This window comes from Tripterygium wilfordii, chromosome 4 (assembly GCF_013401445.1).
Source record: "Tripterygium wilfordii isolate XIE 37 chromosome 4, ASM1340144v1, whole genome shotgun sequence".
NCBI lineage: Eukaryota > Viridiplantae > Streptophyta > Magnoliopsida > Celastrales > Celastraceae > Tripterygium > Tripterygium wilfordii.
In genome coordinates, this window is record NC_052235.1 from 2,705,072 (window position 1) to 2,730,863 (window position 25,792).

General features: G+C 38.5%; 7 protein-coding genes across 8 annotated transcripts; 4 read left to right on the forward strand and 3 right to left on the reverse strand.

Moving 5' to 3' along the window:
• Nucleotides 1-2,651: 2,651 nt before the first annotated feature.
• On the forward strand, nucleotides 2,652-3,972 carry LOC119996588 (germin-like protein 9-3). Its single transcript, XM_038843277.1, has one exon. The coding sequence runs from the start codon at nucleotides 3,209-3,211 to the stop codon at nucleotides 3,836-3,838; it is 630 nt and encodes a 209-aa protein (XP_038699205.1). The 5' UTR covers nucleotides 2,652-3,208; the 3' UTR covers nucleotides 3,839-3,972.
• Nucleotides 3,973-4,574: 602 nt separating this feature from the next.
• LOC119996589 (germin-like protein 9-3) lies at nucleotides 4,575-6,398 on the forward strand. Its single transcript, XM_038843278.1, has 2 exons — nucleotides 4,575-4,707; nucleotides 5,320-6,398. The coding sequence occupies exon 2, from the start codon at nucleotides 5,756-5,758 to the stop codon at nucleotides 6,380-6,382; it is 627 nt and encodes a 208-aa protein (XP_038699206.1). The 5' UTR covers nucleotides 4,575-4,707; nucleotides 5,320-5,755; the 3' UTR covers nucleotides 6,383-6,398.
• A 693-nt stretch (nucleotides 6,399-7,091) lies between these two features.
• LOC119996794 lies at nucleotides 7,092-7,916 on the reverse strand. Its single transcript, XM_038843591.1, has 3 exons — nucleotides 7,801-7,916; nucleotides 7,584-7,674; nucleotides 7,092-7,312 (listed from the first exon to the last, which is right to left on the reverse strand). Exons 1-3 carry the CDS (start codon nucleotides 7,914-7,916, stop codon nucleotides 7,124-7,126), a joined length of 396 nt encoding a protein of 131 aa, XP_038699519.1. The 3' UTR covers nucleotides 7,092-7,123.
• Nucleotides 7,917-8,089: 173 nt separating this feature from the next.
• Nucleotides 8,090-9,102, forward strand: LOC119997587 (RING-H2 finger protein ATL39-like). The gene has a single exon (XM_038844711.1). It carries the CDS (start codon nucleotides 8,414-8,416, stop codon nucleotides 8,948-8,950), a length of 537 nt encoding a protein of 178 aa, XP_038700639.1. The 5' UTR covers nucleotides 8,090-8,413; the 3' UTR covers nucleotides 8,951-9,102.
• An 828-nt stretch (nucleotides 9,103-9,930) lies between these two features.
• On the reverse strand, nucleotides 9,931-13,290 carry LOC119997217 (vacuolar protein sorting-associated protein 2 homolog 1-like). The gene is made up of 6 exons (XM_038844087.1): nucleotides 13,142-13,290; nucleotides 12,945-13,059; nucleotides 12,069-12,199; nucleotides 11,057-11,161; nucleotides 10,360-10,620; nucleotides 9,931-10,259 (listed from the first exon to the last, which is right to left on the reverse strand). The coding sequence occupies exons 2-6, from the start codon at nucleotides 12,979-12,981 to the stop codon at nucleotides 10,119-10,121; spliced, it is 675 nt and encodes a 224-aa protein (XP_038700015.1). The 5' UTR covers nucleotides 12,982-13,059; nucleotides 13,142-13,290; the 3' UTR covers nucleotides 9,931-10,118.
• A 261-nt stretch (nucleotides 13,291-13,551) lies between these two features.
• Nucleotides 13,552-18,343, reverse strand: LOC119997216 (protein Brevis radix-like 4). Its single transcript, XM_038844086.1, has 7 exons — nucleotides 18,183-18,343; nucleotides 17,862-17,999; nucleotides 17,576-17,706; nucleotides 17,117-17,496; nucleotides 15,366-15,501; nucleotides 14,614-15,014; nucleotides 13,552-13,926 (listed from the first exon to the last, which is right to left on the reverse strand). Exons 3-7 carry the CDS (start codon nucleotides 17,696-17,698, stop codon nucleotides 13,848-13,850), a joined length of 1,119 nt encoding a protein of 372 aa, XP_038700014.1. The 5' UTR covers nucleotides 17,699-17,706; nucleotides 17,862-17,999; nucleotides 18,183-18,343; the 3' UTR covers nucleotides 13,552-13,847.
• Nucleotides 18,344-20,262: 1,919 nt separating this feature from the next.
• LOC119996556 (nuclear transcription factor Y subunit A-3-like) lies at nucleotides 20,263-25,331 on the forward strand. Of its 2 annotated transcripts, none has more exons than XM_038843232.1 (6): nucleotides 20,263-20,380; nucleotides 22,315-22,781; nucleotides 23,484-23,599; nucleotides 23,677-23,748; nucleotides 24,272-24,451; nucleotides 24,750-25,331. In XM_038843232.1, exons 2-6 carry the CDS (start codon nucleotides 22,475-22,477, stop codon nucleotides 25,128-25,130), a joined length of 1,056 nt encoding a protein of 351 aa, XP_038699160.1. In that variant the 5' UTR covers nucleotides 20,263-20,380; nucleotides 22,315-22,474; the 3' UTR covers nucleotides 25,131-25,331. The 2 variants fall into 2 exon arrangements, with proteins under 2 accessions (XP_038699160.1, XP_038699161.1); XM_038843233.1 differs by having other exon boundaries at nucleotides 20,282-20,380; nucleotides 22,555-22,781.
• The last annotated feature ends 461 nt before the right edge of the window (nucleotides 25,332-25,792 follow it).

The window sequence follows — 25,792 nt, forward strand, 5'->3', positions numbered from 1 at the left end:
GCTTCTATCAAATAAATTCATTTATTCAGTACTTCTTGGCCTTCTATTCTTTTCAAGTCCATAGTTTTGAAGAATAATTTCATTCTTACCAAAGAATTCTCTAATCAATGGACTGGAGAGCTGAAAGTATTTAATTTTGTAACTGCTGAAGTTGAAGCCATTCTTCTCTCTCTGTCTCTGTATGAATGAATTTTGATGTCGTGTTTAGGGTTGTTTTTGTGGTTTAATGAGAGGTGGAAATTGGAGATATCCAGTGGCCGAATCTAAGTCGTATGTGGCAGCTTCTCTCCATATGGAATTGGTGGATAAGGTTATCCTGATCGGATCGCCCAATCACCGTCAAGTTTCAGATACGAAACAGTGTTTCTCACTTGTCATGGTTGGTGCAGTCAAGAATGTAGCTGATGTAGGAAGACCATTCATTTTATGTTTTCATAAGTTAGTCTATTATTGGGTTTATTTTAACTAAGTTTATTTTAGTTTTCATACTAAGGGTATTTTCGGAATTTTCAGATATGCTGGAATTTCGAATTTAGTATTAGTTATTTGTTTTGAGAGTCTTTTATTAGGTTATTTTGTTAAGTCAAGTCCTAGTTATAATTGAAGTCATATTAGTTTACTTTTAGGAATCCTAGCTTTATTTGAAGGAAGTTTCTTATGTAATTAGGATTACTAGGAGTCTATATATATGGATGCAAGTCAAGAATAAATAAGAATGAGAGTTTTATACAAATTTGTTATAGGAGAGATTCCTTAGACACGCTCGGTGAGAGGCTGAGAGGGGAAGGTGAGTTTATCCAATCCTACCTGAGAGATTCAGGGTCGTTTTTGTTTGATTCAAAAAAATTCAAGAATTTTGGTTCCAGATTTAGAAGAATCAGACCTGGAATTGTGAGTTTATGTCCTAGGGTTCTTAATTTTGGGCTTAATTTGGGGGTTAGGGTTTTGGTTGCTCAATCCTACCTAAAATCTTCATCGGTAGTTCAAGAACTACATCAGTAGCTCTGAATCATTGGACCCAAATGGTGGGAAGAATACAATCTATATGACGAGTGATAGCAATTTTCGATCGCTTAAAATAAGCAAACAAAAATCCCAAATTAAAATACTCGCAAGCGCACAAGACCGTAGTAGAATAGGCTATGCAAGAACGAGGTCGAACCACAAGGATTGGATAAACAATATGATTAACTACTATACTAAACTTAGCAAAAGAAATAATTATTGGGAGATGATTGATTTTGGATAGCAAGTAACGAAATTAAAGCAACGAAGTAAAGAAAACACAAACTTGTTGATTTTGGTTGTGAAAACAAATTTATGAAAGCACTAGGACAATGAATCCATCTTAATAATCCTCTCTAGTTGTTGATTACCTCACCTTTAATCCACTCAATCGATGTTGTTGGCGAATCCACTAAGGCGTGAATTACCTACGGTATCTAGGCTAATTCCTTTATCTTAACATGTAATTTGGTTATGGTATCTAACTCAAATATGAACATGCAAGATGTCCTTTAAGTTCAAAAATTCATTAACAAGCCATGTAAACCCTAGGAGTATGGTATCTACCCTAGGCGTTCCCAATTCCTAATCACAAGAAGCTGGTCCCAAACCCCGTATGGTATCTACGTGAGCTTGCATCAAATTACTTAATTGAAAACTTACTTGGTGGCCAATCATCCAAGCAATCAAACAAGTATATAGCACGGTGATTAGAAATCCAACATCAAAAGAGCAATCAAAGATAAAAACAATAAACAAACTAGAGAATCATATTAAGACTTCATCAAGCCCTAGCCAAAGCGTTTAGTTACACATAGTCAAGAATGAAAACCACAAGAAAGGTTGGAGAACACCCTAGAAAAGTCTACTGAATATCTGAGTGTCTGAACCCCCCGAAAGTTCCTCAGAATCCTATGAAGTCCTCCTTAAATAGCTCTCTCAAACCCTAGACTTCCTCTACAACAATTACTAAAACTCCAAGGAAATTTACCCTTGGTTTCCAAAACAATAAACCCAACAAAAAGGGAAGACGTTGACTTCTTGTATGATTAGGAAACTGCATTGCTGGATGTCTTGGACGTTTTTCCCATGTTCTGGCCTTCATAAAAATCTTCAAAAATATGTAAATTGAAGCTTGATCTCTTAGCTTTCTATGGCCATCTCACACATCTCTAGCAAAATTCTTTAGAATCTTCTAGACCCACTTCTTCACAGATAGCGCAGTTCTGCCGAGATCATATTTTAGGTCAACTTGTCTTCAAATTCTGGATCAATTGGCTTCACCGAAAATTCCCAAAATATTCTCCAACAGTCTTCAAGGTCTTAGCTTTATTCTCCAGTTAACGGTTCTTCAAAATACTCAAAATAGACCCTTTTTCATCAAAAACCATCCAAGTGCTCGAGAAAACTGAAAATGAGAAAAACAAAGCAATACGTTCTTTTTAAAGCCAATCCTCTAACAAAAACCAAGTTTAAAGAGTACTAAAATGAGAGAATATATGAGCTTATCAACGAGAATCAATCTAGTCATCAAATTTCTTCATGGAAAACGTAGATATATCTTCGCATCAAGTTTTCTCACTTTTCAATGCAATTTACAACCTTAAACTTTCATAGTAATGACAATGAGCAGAACTCTTAGAAAGTAGCTTGTTCAACTCCTCTATGGCTATTTTGGTGTCATTTATGAGGAAGTGTATTCAATTTGTCTATATTTTTCACCCACCCATTTCCTGTAGACCCTACGTTTAATCATCGTGTCAACTGTAAGTGACCCTATGTTCCAAGTGCCTATCATAACGTTGATCTTTGATTTGGTATGTTGTCCCAGTCATTTAGCTAAACATCTGACATACCAACCCTTGTACTTGTCACCTCCTAAGAACATCCGATAAAATTTGAAATCTTGCACTCTGTCATTTCTATACTAAATTTCTGTCCCCATTTCAATCGCTTCTGTTTGTTTTTTCTACAGAGCAACTTTATTGAATGAGTTGTAATCTCCTCGAAAACTTTACAAGGCAAATGACCACATTGTAATCTCCATGTTCTTTGGTTATAACACACAACAACTGGCCTGTAGAATGTGTGAACAAGAACAACCCTTTTCCATGAGACTATAAATAGCTGCTAAATATCACATTATTAGCACCACCTCACTCTCCAGGATCATTAATTCTAGATATCAACTAGTTTGCTTGCTATGGCATCAACAACTTCAACCAACAAGTTCTTTTTCTTTCTACTTTTAGCTTCATTTGCCATTGCACAAGTGGCAAAAGCTGGAGATGCAGATATTACCTCTGATTTCTTGGCACCCGCAGGTGCAATTGTTGATGGGAATTTCTTCACGTACACAGGTATGCGCAGCATCGTCAACGCAAAACCACCTGCAAATTTTACGGTCACGAAAGTAAGCATGGCTGAATTCCCGGCTCTTAATGGGCAGAGTGTTTCCTATGCCATTCTTCAATTCCCTGCAAGCACCGTAAACCCACCACACATCCATCCTCGTTCAGCTGAGCTACTTTTTCTCACCCGAGGTTCACTTCAAGTGGGATTTGTTGACACAACCAACAAGCTCTACACTCAGACATTACTAGCTGGCGACATGTTTGTATTTCCAAAGGGCCTTGTTCACTTCCAGTACAATATTGATCCAGAGAACATTGCTTTGGCAATTTCTGCCTTTGGGAGCGCAAGTGCAGGGACTCAATCACTTCCTGCCACTCTCTTTGCCACCAATATTGATGAAAATATCCTGGCCAAGTCATTCAAAACTGATGTAGCCACCATTCAAGCCCTCAAGGCTGGTCTTGCTCCGAAGGCTTGAGAATACCATTCTTGATCGATCATTATTACTCTTCTATTTGATAATGTCATGCTTTAACCATTCTTTTGAATGAAATAACCCCATCTTCTTTGTTTAAGAGGATGTCTAGTATGTATCAGCCCTTTTCACACTCTTTTCTGCAATCACAATACAATTTGGTTAAAGAAATAAAAATTTTCTTATGTGTCAACTGTCAACTGTCGAGTCATATATATGTTTCTGTAAGCAAGGCGACGACAACAGAGTTGTGTTGGATACACTCACAGAATTTGGTCTAACCTGAGTTTTCGTTTCTTAAATCTGAATTTACAAATGAGCAGCGCGCGTAGGAAGTGGGAACTAAGAAGCTGCAGACCCAGAATGTCTAAGCCAAACTTCTTGAGGCAGAAGATGATATTTAAATATTTAATACCAAGCTCTTCAAAAATCTTCTTCAGCTCTAAAACTAGTTCAGACCTTCGATTATTTGTATCCATGTAGCTAGTTCTGGAAGCTTATGGTATGGTTCACATAGAGAGCCATTTTCATCTTGTTCACATTCTCAATCTCCTCAACCACGATGCTGTCCTTAGGTCGCCAGTGTTGGGACTTTCTCTCCAAATATCTGAGGATTCAAACAAAGCAACCCACATTCAATAATGGAACCTCTCTAGCAAGTTCAAACCATCATAACATGCAGCAAATAAATATAAGAGAAGACAAAAGCATAAAATATGGAGAGGGAGGTAAAGCAGGAATAATTATGGAAAACCAATGTGATAATGAACTCACCAGCCGGTTCTATAAAGCTTTTCTCTTGATTTTTCTGCAGCCCCTTCGAAGAGTAGGATCACATTATCTACCTCCTCCTTTTTCATGAAGCGTAAAAGGTCCTCTTCATCAATGTACCTAGATCAAATCAATGAGAGTTCCACCACAAGTAACAACCAAAAAATTCCAAGAACTTAATAAGCCTATATATTCTCACTTGCTACCAGGCTAGGCTACATTCCCACTTACTACTTATCTACTTAGCTCTTTTCCCATCCTCATCACCATCAACCATCTGATGGAGAGTATCAGAAAGTTTCCTATAGATACATTATGTTATCCCTATGTTTGATCATGGTGTCTACTAGTTCAGTTAATTGCTTGTAAGTGACCCTATGTTCCAATTGCCTAACATAATCCTATAATCATGGACCAACTACTTTATCCCCACCCGTCCATAGCGGGGAACCCTTGCCTCTCTCACCATATCCGGGTGTTGATGCAACACGTTGCTTGCTGGGAACACCCTAGCATGCCCTTACTCATTTATCAAAAGACTTAGGGTTCGATGCAGCGTACCGCTGTTGAGGTATGTCCATGCCAACTGCCAAGTTTTGCTTCTATCAAATAAATTCATTTATTCAGTACTTCTTGGCCTTCTATTCTTTTCATGTCCATAGTTTTGAAGATTAATTTCAATCTTACCACAGAATTCTCTAATCAATGGAAAGGAGAACTGAAAGTATTTAATTTTATAAACCCTGTTCCTTGATTTGGTATGTTGTCCTGGCCATTTAGCTAAACATCTGACATACCAACCCTTGTTCTTGTCATATTCCCAGGAATGTCCGATAAAATTGGAACTCTCGTACTCTTCATTTCAATACTAAATTCCAGTCCCCATTCAATTGCTTCTGTTTGTTTTTCTACGCGGCAACTTGATTGAATGAGTTGTTACCTCCTTGAATACTTTACAAGGCAAATGACCAACATAGAAAACCATATTGTAATCTCCATGTTCTTTGGCTACACACAACAACAGGCCTGCACAATGTGTGTACAAGTACAGCCCCTTTTTCATGAGACTATAAATAGCTACTAAGTATCACATTATTAGCACCATCTCACCCTCCAGGATCATTAATTCTACATATCAAATAGTTTGCTATGGCATCAACAACTTCAACCAACAAGTTTTTCTTCCTACTTTTAGCTTCATTTGCCATTGCACAAGTGGTGCAAGCTGGAGATGCAGATATTACCTCTGATTTTTTGGCACCCCCTGGTGCAACTGTAGATGGGAATTTCTTCACGTACACTGGTATGCGCAACCTTGTCAATGAAAAACCACCTGCAAATTTTACGGTCAAGAAAGTAAGCATGGCTGAATTCCCGGCTCTTAATGGGCAGAGTGTTTCCTACGCTGTTCTTCAATTCCCTACGGGCACAATAAACCCGCCACACACCAACTCTCGTTCCACTGGGCTGCTTTTCGTCATTCGAGGTTCACTTGAAGTGGGATTTGTTGACACAACCAACAAGCTCTACACTCAGACACTACAAACTGGCGACATGTTTGTATTTCCAAAAGGACTTATTCACTACCAGTACAATGCTGATCCAGAAAAAATTGCTCTCGCAATTGCTGCCTTCGGGAACGCGAGCGCAGGGACTGAACCACTTCTTGCCACTCTCTTCGCAACCAATATTGATGAAAATATCTCGGCCAAGTCATTCAACACTGATGTAGCCACCATTCAAGCTCTCAAGGCCAGTCTTGCTTCGAAGGCTTGAGAATATCAATCTTGATCGGTCATTAGTTACTCTTCTATTGTCATCCTTTAACCATTCTTTTGCATTTACTAACCCCAGCATCTTTGTTTAAAAGGATGTCTGGAATGTATCAGCCTTTTTCACTCTTTTCTGCAATCACAATTTACTTGAAGAAATAAAAAATTTCTTATACTGTGAAGTGCTGACTGTCGAGGCATATATGTTTCTGTATTAACATGATATTAAAAGCAAGGTGACAACAGAAATGTGTTGGATAAAAATCTCCATATCCTGAGAGGCACTCTTCATCTACCCTTACAAAAATTGTCATCCTAGCTCAAGTCAACATCTTTCTTAAGAGAGATTTCCATGAGAAATGAGATTCCAATCATGTTACACTCCATAAATATCATGTTGGGTTTTGGTCTAACCTGAGTTTTCATTTCTTACATCTGAATTTGCAAATGAGCAGCCACGTTTAGAGTCAATAAAAGAACTAAGCTGACTTTGTTCACAAAGAAGAGAGACCATCACCGCGTAGGAAGTGGAAACTAAGAAGCTGCAGACCCAGCATGTCTAAGGCAAACTTCTTGAGGCAGAAGATGATATTTAACACCAAGCTCTTCAAAAACCGTCTTCAGCTCTAAAACTAGTTCAGACCTTCGGTTAAAGTTTATGGTGTGGTTTACACGGATAGCTATTTCCATCTTCTTCTCCTCATTGTCAAATCTCAAGAATACCGTTGTCAATATGTTCATCTCTTCAACAACCATCTGCTGAGATGAAATGAAGACCAGTACTTTGGTAGTTAAAAATCCCATCAAAAGACACCCACATTATAGTAATGGCAAGAAGCAAGACTCCAGAGACTAGCTGGTTTAACTCCTCCATGGCTGTTTTGGTTTCATATAAGGAATGAGCTAGCGATTTGCATTCGAGGTAAAAATTAAACTGCAAACAAGAATGATGCCATCCATAAGAACACACATTAAGAAAAAGAGTTCCACAAAATCATGATCTTTTTTCCCCAAAACCCCCTTCTCTATCCCCTTTATGGTTTGTGTATGTATAATCTGCAAATTATTCCATTCATAAATCTGGACAGCATTATGCATAACTTGACTCAGCCTACAGAGATGTCAAAACCACCAAATACTATCCAAAAGGGGTCCAATTGACAGAAACAGAGAACAGTTTATAAAAGCAAGAACAAGTGAACAACCACCACCACCAGAAGGAAAGTGAAATTCTGAAAATCCCAATTTCCCTGGTCCTGATTCATCTTCCTACTGATGTAGGACCCGCAATGAATACTGTACAAAGACCGATTGACCAAAAACAATCAGAGAAGAAAAATCAAATCAATACTAGAGAATAGTTGAGAGTAAACAAGGGAGAAACCAAAAACGTGAGGATTACGGAGATAGAAGAAACCCTACCTTCCATGACCCGCTGCAGCTTCGGCAAAAACTGTCCCCACTTTTTCGTCCTTGACTACTAGTACGATGTAATGCACTGACTTATTGACATTTTTATTCCTTTTTGGAGCCCACATTAATTGAAATCAAAATAAAAGTTAATTAAACAGGGAATTACTAATTGCTAACGTATTAGTCGCCTTAAAATAAAAAAAAGGTGATATTTATTTTGGATTTACAAAATCACAATTAATCATAATTAATTATCCATCAACAGTACTACTAAAACTTTTATTTAACTAAGTAATTAATTATGCATTTAGATAGTAAAAGCAAACAAGACAAGACACAGAGAAACAATGGATTCTTATCTAAATTCAATCGCTCTCAAACCCTCCACCTTGTTCGGTGTCTTGTGATTGTACAATGTTTTTGTCTTCGTTCTCATTAACAAAGAGAATTTCTTCAATGACTGCCCAACAACCACGGCTATTGGATTGAGTACTTAAACATTTGTTTAATCCCCAGGGGATAGAGTTTCTTGATTACAACATAATAACCCTTTCCTTATAAACCCAAATCCTCTCTTTAATCAATCCTGTTAAGCCATTTCCACACAAAACCCAATTCCAGAATGAGTAATTTTTCATTCCCACCAATTCGGTTACCTCCACTGCCACCGTCGCCGCCACCGCCGCCGCAACAGAATGCCAACCTGCCTATGTTGTACTATGCACTTGTGGTGGTAGGAACATCGGCAATAGTGCTTGCAATATACAACCTGATCATCATCAGGTTGTGTCATTCAAGGCCAAGATCGGACCGGTTTGCGGGAGTCACAGCAGGTGATCGGAGTTTGGAGAATCCGAGGAACAATTGGTTGCCTAGTTTTAAGTACAAGAAGGCACAAGAACAGGGGAGCAAGGAGTTGGATTTTGAGTGTGCAGTTTGCTTGTCTGTTTTTGAAGAAGGGGAGGAGGTAAGGCGATTGCCAGTTTGTAAGCACTGTTTTCATGCTCCCTGTATAGATACGTGGTTATCTTCGCACCATGATTGTCCGCTCTGTCGTGCGCCGGTGAATCCTCCTCCTCCCGTTTGTCATCGAGGGATAGAGATCACGGAGAATCCTCACGTAGGGTTGGTAGTTTTTCCTTCTCGGCTTGAGATTTGATTTGTGTTCATTAAGGAAGCTGAAGCTGGAAACTTCTGTGTCTGCTTGTCTGAGTTCCTTTGAATTTCGTTGATTAAGGAAGGTGAAGTTAGAAACTTCTGGGTCTGTATGTTTGGGTTCCTTCAACGATGATATCTTTTTTTAACCTTAAATCCACCATCCAGCTATCTATCAGACAACTAATAAATCCCGAGTCACATGGAAGACTCCGCTACTCCCATGGTCCAATGTAGGAAGATAATACATGAATGAGCAAGGATCTATCATGCAAATTGTGATAATGAAAACATCCCGAGTCACATGAAAGACTCCACAACCCCATGATCCAATGTAGGAAGATAACGTAGGACTGAGCAAGGATCTATCATGCAAATTGCGATAATGAAAACACCAATGAGACTTAAACTCATTACCTCCCAATGGTCACTTGCGCTAAGAGTTACTGTAGTCAAGTCTACCATTTCAACTAAACGATCCGTTGTTAACAATGGCATCATTAGCATCGCAAGCTCATAATCATGAGTCATCGTCCAAAATCATGAAAGATAGATTCACATCCTGCTGGGTTTTTCAAAGTACATATACAGTTATAGCCGCCCCGTAATTTAATCAAATTCAACTTGTAATTCACGGTAAAGACAATATATTCAACAATATCCCAGGCCTTGTATAGTTGTATTAGGCCTAACTACCCAACAACTAAAGTTGGGACCTCCAATGATTCATGTCCTTACCTAAACCATTTTCTATTTCTAACACAAATTGGAGAAGGGGTGTTTGAACCACTGACCTCATAATTAAGAAGAGGATGGGGTGACATCATTTTAAGTGGGGTAGTAAATAGTAATACTCCTTAATTGTACAAATTTCCTCACAAAAAAAGTGCTAATTCAACTTAAACAAAGATAAGTGGGGAATGGAGAGGGAAACATGTCATGTAAAGCGAAATAAGCGTCAGTCTGTTCTAGCTAAGTAGCAGGTAGGAAAAACATATGCATTGTTATAACATAAAAGCAATTTGATAGAAATTTACATTCACATCAGGTAGTTCTGGAAACTTTCATATTCATCATAAGTATAATTCAGATTGGAAAATTTTACAAGAGGGAAAGAAACAATGTCTTCAAATTTTCTACCTGGCCTGCAGGTCGCCGTAACACCACTAATATTACAGTTTTCTTAGATTGTCTAACCTTGCCTGCAAGTCACTATCAATCCCACCATCTTCATTCCCAGCAGTTTCCGCCGCTTGTGCAACTTTACCCTTCACAGCTGGCGCAGCAACAGCTGATGATGGTGCATTCACAAGCTGTGCATTCAAAAAAACAGCAAACGCGTTATCATTTTCAAAGTATAAGTTTAATCACGAGATAAATAGATTCCCTATCCATGGTAAGAGTAAAGAGTACCTCTTGATTGATGTCTATTCCAATCTCATCAAGAACCTGGCTCACTAGTTCTTCTGTTTCCTCCTCTTCTTCATCCCCTTCCAGTGCATCATCAATAGCATCTCCCATCACCTCGGTCATCATTTCCATCTTCTCATTTTGCCTCTCAAATTCTTGCATTATTTTCTGCAGTGATGGCAAATTCATTTGCCTATTCATCTGGCCCATTGCCTTAGTCACACCTTTCATTGCTTCTCCCATGGCTTGTGTGGACTTCAACGTCTGAGAACCATTTACAGGACCAAAATTTTAGGTGGCTAAGCATGTGAAAATATTATGGGTCAAATCAAACAAAATATCATAGTTAATTCATCAACACTATGTGAAAATGGCAGTCGCCTAGAACCAGGTCTGTAATACAATACTCTGTGAAAAAGGGAAACCAACAATTAAAGCATCTCAAATTATTTAACATAACTTCCATAATAAAAAAATGCACAGAAAATAAGATATAAACTTGAACTTAAGAAATCAAGACAAAGTAGACTTTTTCAATGGCAACTAGTCCAACAAAGTATGCAGGAACTCAAGAACGCATAATCAACTAAGCATGTGATTGTGGCCAATCAGTACATGTATGCTAACACTCTTGTTATCTTTTTTAGATATAACAGATTTTACAAACCATCTAAATGTTGCAAAGGTCACAAGTATATACCTGAATTCTAAGTGACACGCCCTGGAGTTGTGATTTAAGCTTATAGAACTTCTCAATCTGATGCCGTGTTCTAATAAGGTCCTTTGCCATCACCTTCACAGCTCCCTGGAACAAAAATGTAAAATATTACTTAAAAGTTAACAATCAGTCAAGCATCATCTCATTTTACTTTTTAGATTCTATCAATACCAAGAGCCATAATCACAATCAGTATCTCTCCTCCAATTGCATATTTAGAACCATTGCTTATAAGAAGCAAATGACAGCCTCTTCCAAACAAACTGATAAAAAAAATAATTCATGTAAAAGTTCAAGATAAGCCACGTTAATGCAAAAAAGGTGGAAAGGAAGGAAAACCTAAACCGGTAAACCCCCACCAAATATGTATGTTGAAGGCATGATTTTGGTGATAATACAGAAGGTCCATGTAGATGACAATGCAAGAATAATATGATAATTATATGATCATCCTTGAGTCCATGTTGTCAAAGGCGAAAGGCACACCTCAGGCATAAAAGCCTACCATTGTCCACGCACAAGGTATGCTAAATGTGTGACCGTGAGGGAACAAACAGCCTCTCTGCTATAAAGGGGTAAGGCTATATGCCCATCCTCAACCGACCTCTTTGTCAGGGCTTCGTGCATAGGAGTTATTAATGCTTTGCATGTTTTTCAGCTAGATCACTTCATCTAGACATTCATCAAGAAATGAACTCATGCAACTGAAAAAATACTAAACAGTATAACATGATATATGAAATTGAGAACATAATTTGAGTAGTTATGCAAAAAATTCGAAAGAGAATTCAAATATCAAGACAAAGTTATCAACGTAACGGAAACGGAAAGAGAGATTATCAGGGCAGTAATTTTCTTCCCCATCAGTACAGGCCTGTGGGGAGGAAATCTGCACTTAAAAACCTGTGAAGAAACACCTATGGTGAGCGATACGAGATAATATATATGCTAGAGGCTAATACATAAGAGAAATTAGCAAGTAAACGTAACAAACCATCTGCCCTTGTTTGGCACTTTTCTTTATTTCTGAAATTAGCTTCTTCTCTTGCGTTTGTAGCCCTTGTCTTTCCCTCTCTATCTCTCTTATGGATTTGTCCAACATCCTCTTATTCTCCCGCAGCAGTTCTGATACCAAAACCACAAGTTCATTCAGAATACAAACATAGAGAAACTTCAGTAGATAACGACAAGCAAGCAAAGAATTACTATGTATCTGCAACATCCTCATTCACTCACTAAAATGCCTAGGAACCTCAGTAGTAGCCACAAAATAACCCAATAGTATTTACACCCCAACCTGGTTGTGTGCAACGATGCCTTAATCCAATGAATCACCCTAACAACAGACCAATGCAGTGACAAAACACCTTCTTGTGACCAAGCAATAAAATTCAGTTTTATTAGGCTTAGTATCACAATTGTAAATTTTGATCTTTTTCGATTCAACAATGCTGGAAAATTTATTACATAACACCGAAAATAAAAATTTGGAAAATAACTATCATCTCAATCAGTCACGTATTTGATCGATCTTCATAAGCAAACGCATTAAGTTCAATGGCATTACCAATTAAGTAATATCATCCCTGTTTCAATGATCTAAACATAAAAGCCTTCCATTAATTAGGAAAGAAACAATCCAGAGCTCAAGCTAGAGCTCAATTAAAAGAATCATAACTTCGATAGCCAATTCCATCAGAAAATCAAGACTAAAGCACCTCCTCAAAGCTACTTAATCAGACTATGCATGTCACGGTTGCACAAATCTAAATAACAGGTTCGTAATATTAAAAATTCGAAACCGATAGAACTTATACAATTTCTGCAAATCATAGCAACTGGAACAAAAAAACTATGATCAAAGAAAAACCTGCGGGAGTTTTTCTCTTGCCGAAGATAAAACTCATGATGATCGAAAGAACCGAGTAGCACTAAGAGCTTCGACGGTAACGCCTCTTGAGTCTGATCCGAGCTTTTACCCTAACCTGATCAGATGGAATCGATCGTGACTGCGTTGTTATACGGATTCAATGAAAATAACCAAGCAAAGCGACTAAGATTGCTTACGCGGTGACGACGGTGTAGTAGTTAAGGAATGGAAATATTCCAACCGCAAATGGACGCGTAGATATTTCAACTCTCAAGAGGTAGGGCCCATCTGATTATTAACTAGAAGTTTTTATTCTTTTAAAAGAAAAATATTCATGGGCTGGGCCCTAACCTTTTATGGAGAAATCCACGCCAATATAAAAAAAGCCCATTTCAATTTCTTAGAAGCTTAAAGCCGTAACAAAGCCCAATAGATCAGCTCTCTTTTTTCCGCAGGCTGGGCTTTGAAAAAGTCCAGACCAACATTAGCAAACCTATTTCAATTTCTTTGAAGCCTAACTTCGCACCAAAGCCCAATTAGGTCTGCTTTCATTTTAAAACTATCGGAACACCAGAGTGGGAATGCTGACAGAGATATTACCAGAACAAAGATGTAACATGAGATAAATTTTCTTTCATTGAGATTATCTTGTCGACCACCCACATATAAAAGGAAGTATGGATATAGACTGAGTACATGAATCACTTTCCAGAAGAAATGGTAGAGCATATGAAGTTGGAACCTCGCAGTTGGTACTGTACAAGGTTGATGTATTCCTGGCAACCCGTTCAGATCTCTGTAGTGTAGAAGAAGGGACTTCACTATTTATGGCAGCACAGAAGAGGAAAGAAAAAAACAACCCCCAAAATATTTCAAGTACCAGCAATCACTATATCTGCCCAATTACAAGTATTGTTCGTGTATCCTGGCTCGGTTCTCTTCCCACCACAACCTAGCATGCATCTCTCCAAACTTTTCTCGGCTGCACCAGGCAAACAACACCCCAATACAAATCAATGTAAATTCAAGTCAGAAAAAGAGGATGGATGAGTCAAAATTATGAAACCATACATATGGAAACCCTAACTAATAAACCATGGAACTCGGTTTTACAAAGAAGGCAGATTCATTTATAGTTTGCAAAGGTTGCAATGCATTAGAATCCCCACAACATAGGCCTCATTGTATCTACTATCTGATGCTTATTAGATGGCAAGTTAACCATCTACATGTACATTCATGATCTCAATTGACAATGCATTAGACTCAGTACCAAATAGGTCTCGGCTAGATGGAAAAGAACAGTGACCATTAGTTTCAAAATCTCGTGCATGAGAGACTTGCAATAGTTGCAAGTTCTAGCACGCAGCCTTAACCCACACATTGCAGAGATATTATTTCCCTATTTTGAACTGGTAGTACAGCAAGGCCCACCCTTAAATTATTACCACTTAGTAACTACCAAAACCGAATTGCATTCAAAATATGTAAGCTGAAATGCATGTGTACCAACAATGAGCTGTTAGATCAAGGCTATCCTTTCATCCTACAAAAGTATGGTTGACTACCAACCACCTTTCCCTATACAGTTCACATAAAACATAAAACTTCTTTTTAAACACCATGCTGCCTAAGAGACTATCAATCAGACCATAGAGTAAGATATTACCTGAATCTGACTCTTCTTAGTTCTCTTTTGCCTCCCGGCAAAGCTCTGATAGCGATGTAAACACCAGGTTCATCCTGTTCGACCCATTCAGTCTCGAGATCACTGGCATTGCTCATGGATAGCTCTCCAGAGCGGTCTGCCTCCCTTGATGAGCTACTTCTTATAGAGGCATCCATTGATGACGTCTCTGTCTTGGCCCCACTTATGCTGGAGAGTTTTGGGGTTGAAGTAAGACCACCAGAATCACAGTAATTACGAGCTTGCATTGGATGATGGTCAAGCGAATCTGAGGATGAGTAGCCCATTCCCATCCCTGTTGGACGGTACAAGTTACGAGGTAAATGTTCTGTTGTTAGAGGCGGTGTCACAGGGCTGTCTTCAACAGATTCCATCTTTGAGCTCTGTAAGAAGTCCACCAATGATCAACGAAGACGTCATTCAACCATTTTTTGAGTAGGATGTCATAAAAAATAAATTTAAAAGAGAAATTTCTGCTGATGCTACAGATTGTCATGGACCCATTACTCTTAGTTTGACAATGAAGTAGGAGGTTTTTCATGAATGAATCTTCTACATAAAGGGATAAAGGAAGGTTTGTACCCGTCCTATTAGATAGAAAGGAACGTCTTTGTAAACAATTGAAAACTCAAACATTGGCAAAGGAAATCATTTATTGAAATTTAGCAGTTGCTTGACTTCTGTATTCTGTTATCATGTGCTTGTTTAACTAGTTAGCTGAGCACAGTACTCACCTCGTCTTCAGATCTTGGGGTTGTAGGAAGAGGAAAAGCTTGGCGATTAAACCTCTGCACATTGTAAAGTTCCATAACCCTATCATAGTTCTCCGTCCACCATCTTTGAGCTTGCCATTTGTTGAACATATCTCGACTAGCCAAAAAAAAAAGAAGCAAACTACATTTCAGTGTCTACAGTTACATGTTATGCATTCATCAAATTGAAAGAGTTAAACACATGTAAAACTGTCTTAGTTGTTAAGCTGTAGAAAATATCACATTATACGACCTATGATGGGCAATTCAGCCCATTCTCATAATTAGTAAAGGTATATAGGATTTCTGAAAATATCCAGAAGAAACTAAATGTGGTGATAAGTTCTTCGTACATGCTGTTTGTCCCCGTCCATGTCCATTGTGCGAGTCTTGTACTAAAAATTTTAATGCTAAAAAATGGATAAGGTCCGGTTAGATTTTAACAATCAAGTACTTCGCATGCCTTTTCACTCTCATATAATTCTTACCCAGGGCATGTCGCTTGTAATGCTAAGCCCCTAGTCTAATTGAGCACTAACACCTTTGACAAAAGTATATAATACCTTTATTTTTAAAAAGCACTAAGAAGCTGAAACAGAGTAGTTTACTAGTTTATTTGGTGCGAGGTGGGTAACTTTGACATTAAGCAAATGGGTGTCCAATTGATTAAAAAAAATAGCGACGTCATATTATATTGGAACACAAAGCAAGGAGCAGAAGAATCTTTAATTTTATTTTATTTTTGTAAGGGACAGAACAACCCAATTACAATCTAACAGTCAACAAATCCAACTTAAACCTGCAAAAGATAATTAAAAAGGCACAATTAGTCAAAAGGTTAAAGTGTTAAACATGGCCATTAGTCATCAAGTAGGGGGCAACTACAACTTTTCCATGATCAAATGATGAACCCATCTTTATCATTGTCTGCTGGAATACAAGAAAGGCCTGTGTGAACTCAAAGTGATGACCTTGACTGTTACCAACATAAGTTTACCAGAGGCTCGAGTTCTCATATTTGTCACTGTATATACGTGGGGAAATGAGGGTTTAAGTTGCAGACAAAATGATAAAAGACTTCAAGAATGGCTGGCGACAAGGCCACGGAGAACCAGGCGTAAAGGAATTTTGAATGAGCTAAAAAAGGGCAATAGGCTCCCCCGACACGACGACAATGCTTAGTGAAAAAAGCTTCCCAACACAATCAAACCTGCCCCACCACCATTACTGAGGCACAATGAGTTCGGCTTTTGGATTTTTCTACCATTGTTTTTCACTAGGCGTGGTGTTTACTGTAGAACGTAGGCCCCCCTAACTAGAGGTTGTTAAGGAATTGTTTGGATGCCCCCAAGTAATTCTTGTCTTTTGCGTCAAATTAATTAGCTTCACCATTTCTGTCTAACAAATAATTCGTTTTGACATAATACACATTAAAAAACGTTCATCTTGACTTAGTCATAGAGGCTTCCATTCTATCTCATCGAAAATTAGTGGAAAAAAAAATAAAAATTCCTTGTCAACCAAACACCTCCTATCTCAAAAATTCCTAGCAACGTCCCACCATCACCGTCACCGTCACTATAGTACGTGACCGTTCAAAACGTGGGGCTCAGACATGAAAGCACAACGATTCAACATAACCGTTTGATCAAAACCCAATGCTCACGAAATCCAATCGTGGCCGTTCAATGTGATGAGCACAAGGAAATGGAGAATGTAGTAGTCGTACGTACCTGAACCGTATGCTCTTGAGATCGTTACCGCTACGAGGGAGGGAGACGAAGGTGATGAGCACGCCGGGCTCGACCTGTGCCACCCACTCCTTTGGCTCGTTCTCCTCCGTGAAGATGATCGGCGGGAGAGGGTGGCGACCGCTCAAGGACTTCGGCGTGGCTTCGCCGCTCGATATCCCCTTCAGCCTCGCTTCCATTTCCTTCCCCCAAGTCCGCGGCGTCGTCGAGTTTGAACTCCCCGTCCTCCTGTACGACCACCTGAAGCGGTCCGATTCGGTTTCGGACTTTACAGATTTGTTGCTCTGCAGCCGAGTAGGCGGACCTGTGCAGGGGTTACACTGTCTGTATGGCCCCGACGCCTTCAGTGCCATGTCCCTCAGCTGCGATTGCCATGAATAACCAAAATTAGACGGAAACAACAGGAATTTATGGTTTTCTGATATAGAGAACACTTAATACCTGAATACTCAGGGATTTCACGCCTTGTTTGGTTGATCCCGGAGTAGTGGTTGTATCCATGTCTTCCGACTGACTCACTGAGTCATCTTCGCGTTGCTTCGATCGAGCAATGCACGTCAACATTTTTTATTCTGAACCGAACCAAACCAAACCACATTCACATACATAAGAACTCGAATTCAACCATAAACCATGGATCTCATGCGTGTGTAAAAATTGTTAAAAAGGCAGAGACAGAGTGAATTCAAAGCAATCAATTGTAAATAACATGTGGCGTGTCACTTACATTGATCAATTAGGCTTGTGAGATCTGATGAAAGATCAGTCGGGTTCCGTTTCAAAGCACAGATAACGAGACGCTGCAACTGCTGTTCCGTGCGCAGGCGCTATAATGGCCACCTTAAATTAGGAGACCAGAGATTCTCTGAGCAAAACCCAATGATAGAGGGAAATCAACAATTTGAACAAAAAATGTATTAAAAACGGAGAAAACAACGTGACATTGGACTTCTGCACAGACAAATTAATAAATAAACAGATACATACATATATATATATATATATATAATTAAATAATTATGGTAAGCCATTAGAGATTACCAGTTACCTTATTAGGGTTAATGGAGAGTGAGCGCTGCATTACTTTCCTTTTCTTCTCCTTCTTCTTTACGCGATTGAATTCGGAGCTCGCGCCGACGATGGTGAGTGATAGTACTAGAGTAGTGCTTAAAGACGGAGACAGATCTCACTAATGACAATAATGCGATATTGTTCGTTACCTGTAACCGGAAGGTCACCGGTTCTATCTATATGTGTACGGACAAAAAACAAGCGCCGGGTGTCATGGAAACTTGGTTACTCGGTAGTCGGAAAGATTCGTTCTTTTTCTTTTTCTTTTTTTTGGGTCAAGAGTCCAAAAGATTATAGTCCTGGGTCTCTGACTTTGAGGTCTGGCCCATTGTGTGGGCTACATGTTTGCCAATTTTGGGATCAAAACAAGTAAAGCCCATTACCCATTTAATTTTTGGATCAAAACCCTGGAAAGCCCATTATCCATTTAAAAAGGGCACTAAATCCATGAAACAAACCAGAATAGAAAGTACATTACATTATCCAAGCTATACACAACACTGGTTTCTGGTCCATATATGAAAAAAAATAGAAAATTAACCTCCTAACCTAGAGTGCCATCAGGAGTCGGCATCAGGCTTCGGGCCAGGCCTGATTTTGAGAATCGGACTTTGGGCCAGGCTTGACACTCAAAATGAGGCCCATGTCCCTAAGGCACAGGCCTTGGGTTTCGGGTCGGGCCCGACTTTTGACTATATAATATTTTGTATATGTATTTGTTTTAGGGAAATGTATTATATATACGCAATATGCATGTGTAATATATATATGTATATGTATTATGTATATATACGTATACACATACATTGTAAATATAATATATATGTATATGTGTGTGTATATATATAAATAAATAATGTATGTTGCCTCATCAGGTTTGGCCTCTGGTCAGGTCAAAATTGGCCCGAGATGTCAGGCTTTGGACTGGACTCCATAAATGAAGCTCAGGCCCGCCCAATACGTCGGGCCAGGCTTTGACCCGCGGGCTAAATGATGACCCCTAAGTGCCATGATTAGGAGTTGGATGCAAATACCATTATGATTGTTGGGCTAGCCTACATTGCTCTGAACTTCTGGACCCATGAGGCATATGGGCTATTGGAGCGTTGGGCCCGTATGTCTGGATTTGCATTGAGCCTAAGAACTGAGCTGTCGATGAAACTGTAGCAGGAATGCCATTTGTCAACAACTTCTGGTATTATAGTCATTGGTCAATGAGAAGGGAAACAAATTTGTGGGTTGCTTCCAAAAAAGGCACAGATTGTTTCCTCTGAAAGCTTGTTGCTGCAGCAAGTGATGTGGATGACAAAGAGGAGAAATCGGAGGAAATAATGACTTAACAGCTTAACTGCTTTAACACTCTCTTTTCTGCCCAACACTGTTTCTTTACTTGTTGAAGTCATTAAGTATTAATTCATCTTTGTAGTTGCTTGGTACTACAATCTTACATTGCTTGAGCGAAAGAAAATGGTAGCGTTCAATTATGCTTGCTGGTCATATTTTAGCATATCAAGGCTTTATTCATAAAGGCTGTCCAAATTTGATTAGAAAAACCATGGTAGGTTGGTGGGTGGTCTTTAATTGGGTGAAAGAGATGACCAGAGCAGCAATATTTTTTAAAAAACAAAGAAAAAAAACTTAGGGGCATTTTAGAGAATTCATATACGGGACTAAATTTGTCGTTTTCCTGACTTTTGCGGTGCGAGCCTGAGAGGTGGATGTGTGGCAATTTAGAAATTAAAAACAATAAATGTGGGAAATTATATACTATCATTAGTCATTTAAATTGTGATTACTGATTACAGATAGAGAGCGTGAATTATACGACCAATCACGGGAAGGCGTGACCAAAATTCGCGTGGGGAAGCAATATACAGGGAAGGGCGGCTGATGGCGAGGTAGTGAATAGAGCCAAAAGGATAAGGCCTTGTTTGGGAGAGAGGAAGCAGTGGGGCCACAAAAGAAAAAGACGTTAAATGAATAAAAACAATAAACGGTGGTGGTTGAGTTTTTTTTTTTAATAATATTTAAGAATTGTAGAAGTCTATGTGTTACTTATCACAGCAAAACCAAAAACCAAGGGTGGAGAGAGAGAGAGAGAGAGAGGAGTTTCAAGGTAGGAGACATGCCCAAGATCTCCCCTACAGCTTCTTCTTGCCTAACCAGATCCCAAAGGTCTCTCTCTTACTGGTTTTTGCTTCTTCTTTTTTACTTATCCTCAAGCACTTCACCTTTTTATCTCATCTTTGGTTTTTCCTATTCCTACTTTTGTGTTGTTATTCAGTTATGGGTATAGGATCTAAGTGGGTTTGTTTGCTTTAGTGCTGTTTTTTTATTGTATGTGCAGTTTGTGATCATCTTTGTTGATTATGAACATGGGAAAGTAGTTGCAACTTGCAACAGTTGGTCCGGGTTTTTTAGTTTCTTGAGTTTTGGTTGTGGACCTTGTGGTCCTTGTTTTGCTTTTTTCCTCTTTGGGTGAATGGATCTTTTGCTGCATTTGGGTTTTATATTGATTGTCTCTGTCTTCTTCAATCTATGTAGGGTAACTAACTTTCCCTTGTCGCTCTTTTTACTTATTGTCATGGCCTCCTGGGTATTTGCTGTTGACAGTTCTGGCAATTTCTGCCAAGGTTTTGGGTTATGGTATTTCAGTCTCTGGAATGATTATAGGCAAGGATACTTGATTACCTGATTTGTTGGTTGGTTAGTTTGTATCTGATTGATTGACTTCTCGAAGACTCTCAAGTAACAAGTTGTCGGTTTCTGTTAGGCTTTTGTCCCCATTTTTGCATTCTTGCATGTGGACAGAAATGCCTCTTAGTTCTTCAAAAACTAGGGTTTCCACTGGCTCTTTGACTCGCAGTCAAGAGTTGCTACTTTGTTGCATATTATGCAATTGAAAATACTTGTCAAGCCTCTCTTGATAGGCCTATTAATACAGTTGTTAGTTTTCTTCTTTGCTTGGAGGGAAGAATTGCTTATATAGACTTTGTGACTACTCCAGACTATGAATCTGAGCGTTTTAACTGTTGTCTAAACTAAATTAGCTAATATCAGCAGCTACATAGAATGGTGAGAACTACAGGGGTTTAATTGACTGGTGCAGGATGTGCGGAATAATTTCCTATTGTATGATGAAGTCACAGGTTGTAATGTGCTCACCATGGTGCAGGTGTTCTTTTTTCATTAAGTGACTTGATTTGTCAAGTTGTCAATGTGTTATCTCATGCTCTGATGAGTTTGTTTTACATTTCAAATAAATCTATGATACTTTTGCTATGTAGGTCTATAGTATCATTTTATAATGCTTTGGTATCACACGTCTAACAGGAAACTCTTTGGTCTAGTGAAAGTGTTTAATGGATATGCGCTTACCAAAAAAAAAGTGTTTAATGGATATACTTATTTGAGGGTGGTATTAACTTTGTATCTCTCCTTCTCCAACTTAGTCGTTGATTTCTAATTAATTTGATTTTTCTATTGGAGGAAATTTACAAAATTAATTGAGAACTCAATCCTTGAAGACATATAAATGTTTGAATCACTTGTGTTGAGTTTTCTTAAGATAATTGAAGTGTATGACCACAAGATGTAATAGCCTTAATAGTTTTGTTTTGTTGATAAGATGAAATATTAGTTATTACTTTACCTTGTTTCATGGTTCAGTAACTTCAGTTTCGTGTGTAATTTTGGTCAATGGTTATATTTGCTGAGTGCAAGTTCAAGGGACTTTAGTAAAAATTCAAGTTTTCGTTTGTCAACTATCATCACTTCTTCGATTTCATCCTTCAGCTATAATTCAATGGTAGGGACACAACATTGTGCTTTCATTTTATTTGACAAAACACGTTTTACTTGTGGAGTGATGTTGGGTTTATCCTTTTGTATTTGCTTGATTAGATTTGTGAATTTATGGCTGCTCAAACGAGCTTACTCTCAAGTCCATCTAATTTTCTTTTGACATTGTTTTTTCAATGTACTGAACATGTATTGGATTTGATTACTTGATTGTGTGAAATCAACTTATTTTGAGTTTTTTTGTATTCAATTTCCGTCTTTTTCGAGTTTTGCCATTTAGTTACTTACATGAATTTATGGATCTATAGGCTGTACATTTGTGAACATACTTGAGTGACGGAGATGGTATCACCCATCTTCTATTCTTTTGTCTTCCTTGAATAGCTCTTTCAAAGGGAGCCCAAACGAATCTTTGTATTGTTAAGAATCTTGTGGAATTTGCATCACCTTTGGAATTGGATGAATTAGATGTCTACTCGAGTTCAAAACCTTCCCGAGGAAAGCTTTGGTCAAAGGTCTGTCCTCTCAGTGCCACATTTTGCTGTTAGTTACCCTTCACGGTGGACCTCCAATGAACAGCATATTCCATGGTCATCCGGGAGCACAAGCTTGAAAGTGGAATCTTCATCCCAACTTCGTCATGAGGCAAAGCATTTAGGTCTTCAACTTCCAGACCAAGATTCATCCGCGACTCAATCAATTGGATTTTCTAGTGATAAAATTGGTGGTGTGGGACAAGCCAATTCTCAAGATCAAAGCATTTCCTCAGAGTCTGGTATATATAATTAGATATGTGTCTGAAATCCTAATATTTAGTTGAGGAAAGCTATCTGAATGTACTTTGCAATGCAACTGTTTCCTAGCATAGGCTATTGATTCATCTTTTTCATTGTCTTACATCCGTATTTCTCTTTTCCTTAAACAGGTTACTCTTCAACTTTGTTCCTCTTTTATTTCTACTTATAACATTTTGTATATTTATGTACAATGTGCATGCATTCTTGTATTTTCCATCTTTGATATCATACATCATGTTTTCTTTGTAGATCTAATGTTGACCTCTCCTTTATTTTTATTTTTCCCAGAAACTATCTCATGGTGTCTATTTAACGAAATGTTACCTGCTATATCTTTTAAATCGATTGGAATGTAAGTCCCTTGGGCGGTTTATCAACTTATACCAGATCTTCTTAGAAAAGCATAATCCAAATATGCATCTCGTTTTGGAGGCTTAAGATCTTATTAGGGGATCTTCGTATCACTAATATGTCACTCTTCCACAAAGTTGTACCGAGTGAATTCTTTCCCATCATGTCAATAGTCCCTTTTTTTTACAGCTAGGAATGATTTGCAATTCTATTTGGGCTACCTTAGTTAATTGTCGAAACAACACCAATCATAAACTTTTACAGGTTTACTGCACTGGTATATTGATATGCTAGCCAAACAGTGGTTAATTATTCTCCCTTGCTCTCAGTTCAAAACGGAAGTTGCGACAAAATGGTGGATGGTCAAATGAAGCTAGCTCCTTATTTGAGTACTCGAGACACTGCTGCTGTCAATCCTGCTCAAGTTGATTATCAAAATTCAATGGTTAGTTGGGCTGTTGTTACTTATTAGCATTCTGCCTGTCAGTTTGGTTTTAAACTTTTCTTCTTCCTCCATTTCAGGCTCAGGTTCCTTATGCTTATGCAAATGCTTACTATGGCAGTTTATTTACTCCATATGGACCACAGGCTATCGTAAGTTCTCTTTAGAGTATTGTTTTTGCAATGCTATTGTTTGCCATGCAATAACTATGTGAAATATCGTTTACATAGTGTTTTTAATTCTACCCATTTAGAGTTAAAAATTATGCACGTCCGTCCATGAAGTTTATTTCTCCGGTGACAATGCAGGTACTTTTATTGTACTGATGCCAGTGAATATTAATGAATTATAGTTCCTAAACGAGGAGCTCTTGGCCTAATGATAGCTTACTCTTTAAGACTTAAACTAGGGAAAGGTTGCTAATAATGATAATAGAAAACTTGGCTTATCAAAAGAAATGAATTATAGGTCCTTACCGTCCTTTCTGCTAAAATGGGACTCTAATGCTCTATGTATTGTCATGTAGACTGATTTGAACACTGAACCCTTGAATGTTAAATCTGCGCTTTGTGTACTTAGTACTTTTTTTTTGGGTGATCTTGCTTTGTGTACTTAATACTTTTTTTTTGGGTGATCTTACTGCTTTTAATTGTATTGGAATCGGAAATGAACTAGATTCAGCCCCAGCTAGGAGCTCAGATAGTTGAGATGGCATCTGCGCGAGTCCCACTGCCTCTTGATCTTGCTGATGATGCTCCCATTTATGTAAATGCAAAACAATATCGTGGAATTCTCAGAAGGAGACAGTCACGGGCGAAGCTTGAGGCTCAAAACAAACTACTTAAAGATCGGAAGGTATTCTTTATGCTGAATTATCTTTTGTTTCAGCTCTTATCTTTGCATTTAGTAATATATATGGAGAAGTAACCCCATTAGAAGTTTTGGAGAATCTCAACTACTTAAATTCATGTTTGAGGCCTTCAAAGATTGATAGTTTTTTGAGAACAAGAATCTCACACAACAATTTACTTCGAAAGTATTACACCTATCATCATCATGAGCAGCTAGCATCGTAGATTTTGTTACCAAATTATATCTTTATCTGCATGGAATAATGTGATCTGCTGAGTTGAGTACTTTCACTTATTCACAGCCCTACCTTCATGAATCTCGGCATCGTCATGCATTGAATAGGGTTAGAGGATCTGGTGGACGCTTTCTTAGCACAAAAAAGCCACAACAATCTTCCAATACATCTCCCACCATGCCTTGCGTCTCGGTCTCAGATAGCGTTCACTTGCATCAAAAGAAGGAAATGTCCGGGTTCCAAAACTGTCAGTCAGAAATGGCAGAATGTGTTTCGAATGCAGGTTGCTCAAACATCACGAGTGTCTCCGTCTCTGATGGTGAGGTCCTTTTTCGACAGCATGATCACAGGTTCTCAGGCTTCTCGCCTTCCATGGGTGGAGGCATGCAAGGCACTAGGCGCATCAGCAGCAGTGGAATGCAGCATTGTGCTTCCGTTGTGCGGTGAGAAGGGACATTTCACCGTCAGGCAATTCATCCTTGGCTTCGTAACTTTTAACTTTCGTTGTTATGCTACATGTTTGTTACAGAAGGGTTATTCCTTAAAACTTTGTAATGTCCATGTCAACTTTCAATGGCAACTTTAACCGTTGGATTTTAGGGGGGAAAAAAATCGTACGGTCTTTATTATAGGCCAGTGTTACCGTTAGTTTCTCCGCCAAAGTCATACTAGCCCACCGTTTTATTATTTTTCACCTGGGATGCCATGCTCTCTTCACTGAAAAATGCAAGCGGAGAAGCAGCCGCCATGGAAGATCAAAGTCCATGGGAAAGCCAAGAACTACTATTTTTTCAGATTCGAAGTGGAGAGAGTATTGCCGACCTGGTTGTTCCACGGATTTTCCATTCCGGTAAGGCGACGCAATTTTTTTACTCAAAAGTGAAATCCGAATATGGAACTTCAACTCCGGTCCATAAACGGTGGACATTCATATCCAAATTTTCCAGTGCTGCTAAGAATTTGAGGTCCCGACGAATCAACAAAGCGAAGAAAGCCTTGGATTTGATAGAGTCGAGAGAGAGGAATTGAGATAACAAGAAAACCTAATTTTAAATCAACTGCAATGACTAGATACATCTCCCATTTATTAGTTTATTTTAATTATTGAA

What these genes read in the sequence shown, in the direction of transcription:
- LOC119996588 (XM_038843277.1), top strand. Translation starts at nt 3,209, where the DNA reads ATGGCATCAACAACTTCAACCAACAAGTTCTTTTTCTTTCTACTTTTA.
- LOC119996589 (XM_038843278.1), top strand. Translation starts at nt 5,756, where the DNA reads ATGGCATCAACAACTTCAACCAACAAGTTTTTCTTCCTACTTTTAGCT.
- LOC119996794 (XM_038843591.1), bottom strand. Translation starts at nt 7,916, where the DNA reads ATGTGGGCTCCAAAAAGGAATAAAAATGTCAATAAGTCAGTGCATTAC. An exon ending in GCTGCAGCGGGTCATGGAAG is followed by an intron (nt 7,675 to 7,800) that starts GTAGGGTTTCTT and finishes GTCTTTGTACAG; the next exon opens with TATTCATTGCGGGTCCTACA. An exon ending in CTTTCCTTCTGGTGGTGGTG is followed by an intron (nt 7,313 to 7,583) that starts GTTGTTCACTTG and finishes TCTTGTTTGCAG; the next exon opens with TTTAATTTTTACCTCGAATG.
- LOC119997587 (XM_038844711.1), top strand. Translation starts at nt 8,414, where the DNA reads ATGAGTAATTTTTCATTCCCACCAATTCGGTTACCTCCACTGCCACCG.
- LOC119997217 (XM_038844087.1), bottom strand. Translation starts at nt 12,981, where the DNA reads ATGAGTTTTATCTTCGGCAAGAGAAAAACTCCCGCAG. An exon ending in GTGCCAAACAAGGGCAGATG is followed by an intron (nt 11,162 to 12,068) that starts GTTTGTTACGTT and finishes TTTTTGTTCCAG; the next exon opens with GGAGCTGTGAAGGTGATGGC. An exon ending in GCGTGTCACTTAGAATTCAG is followed by an intron (nt 10,621 to 11,056) that starts GTATATACTTGT and finishes AATGGTTCTCAG; the next exon opens with ACGTTGAAGTCCACACAAGC.
- LOC119997216 (XM_038844086.1), bottom strand. Translation starts at nt 17,698, where the DNA reads ATGTTGACGTGCATTGCTCGATCGAAGCAACGCGAAGATGACTCAGTG. An exon ending in CTCAAGAGCATACGGTTCAG is followed by an intron (nt 15,502 to 17,116) that starts GTACGTACGACT and finishes TTTTTTGGCTAG; the next exon opens with TCGAGATATGTTCAACAAAT. An exon ending in CCCCAAGATCTGAAGACGAG is followed by an intron (nt 15,015 to 15,365) that starts GTGAGTACTGTG and finishes GACTTCTTACAG; the next exon opens with AGCTCAAAGATGGAATCTGT.
- LOC119996556 (XM_038843232.1), top strand. Translation starts at nt 22,475, where the DNA reads ATGTCTACTCGAGTTCAAAACCTTCCCGAGGAAAGCTTTGGTCAAAGG. An exon ending in AAGCATTTCCTCAGAGTCTG is followed by an intron (nt 22,782 to 23,483) that starts GTATATATAATT and finishes CCTTGCTCTCAG; the next exon opens with TTCAAAACGGAAGTTGCGAC. An exon ending in TTGATTATCAAAATTCAATG is followed by an intron (nt 23,600 to 23,676) that starts GTTAGTTGGGCT and finishes CCTCCATTTCAG; the next exon opens with GCTCAGGTTCCTTATGCTTA.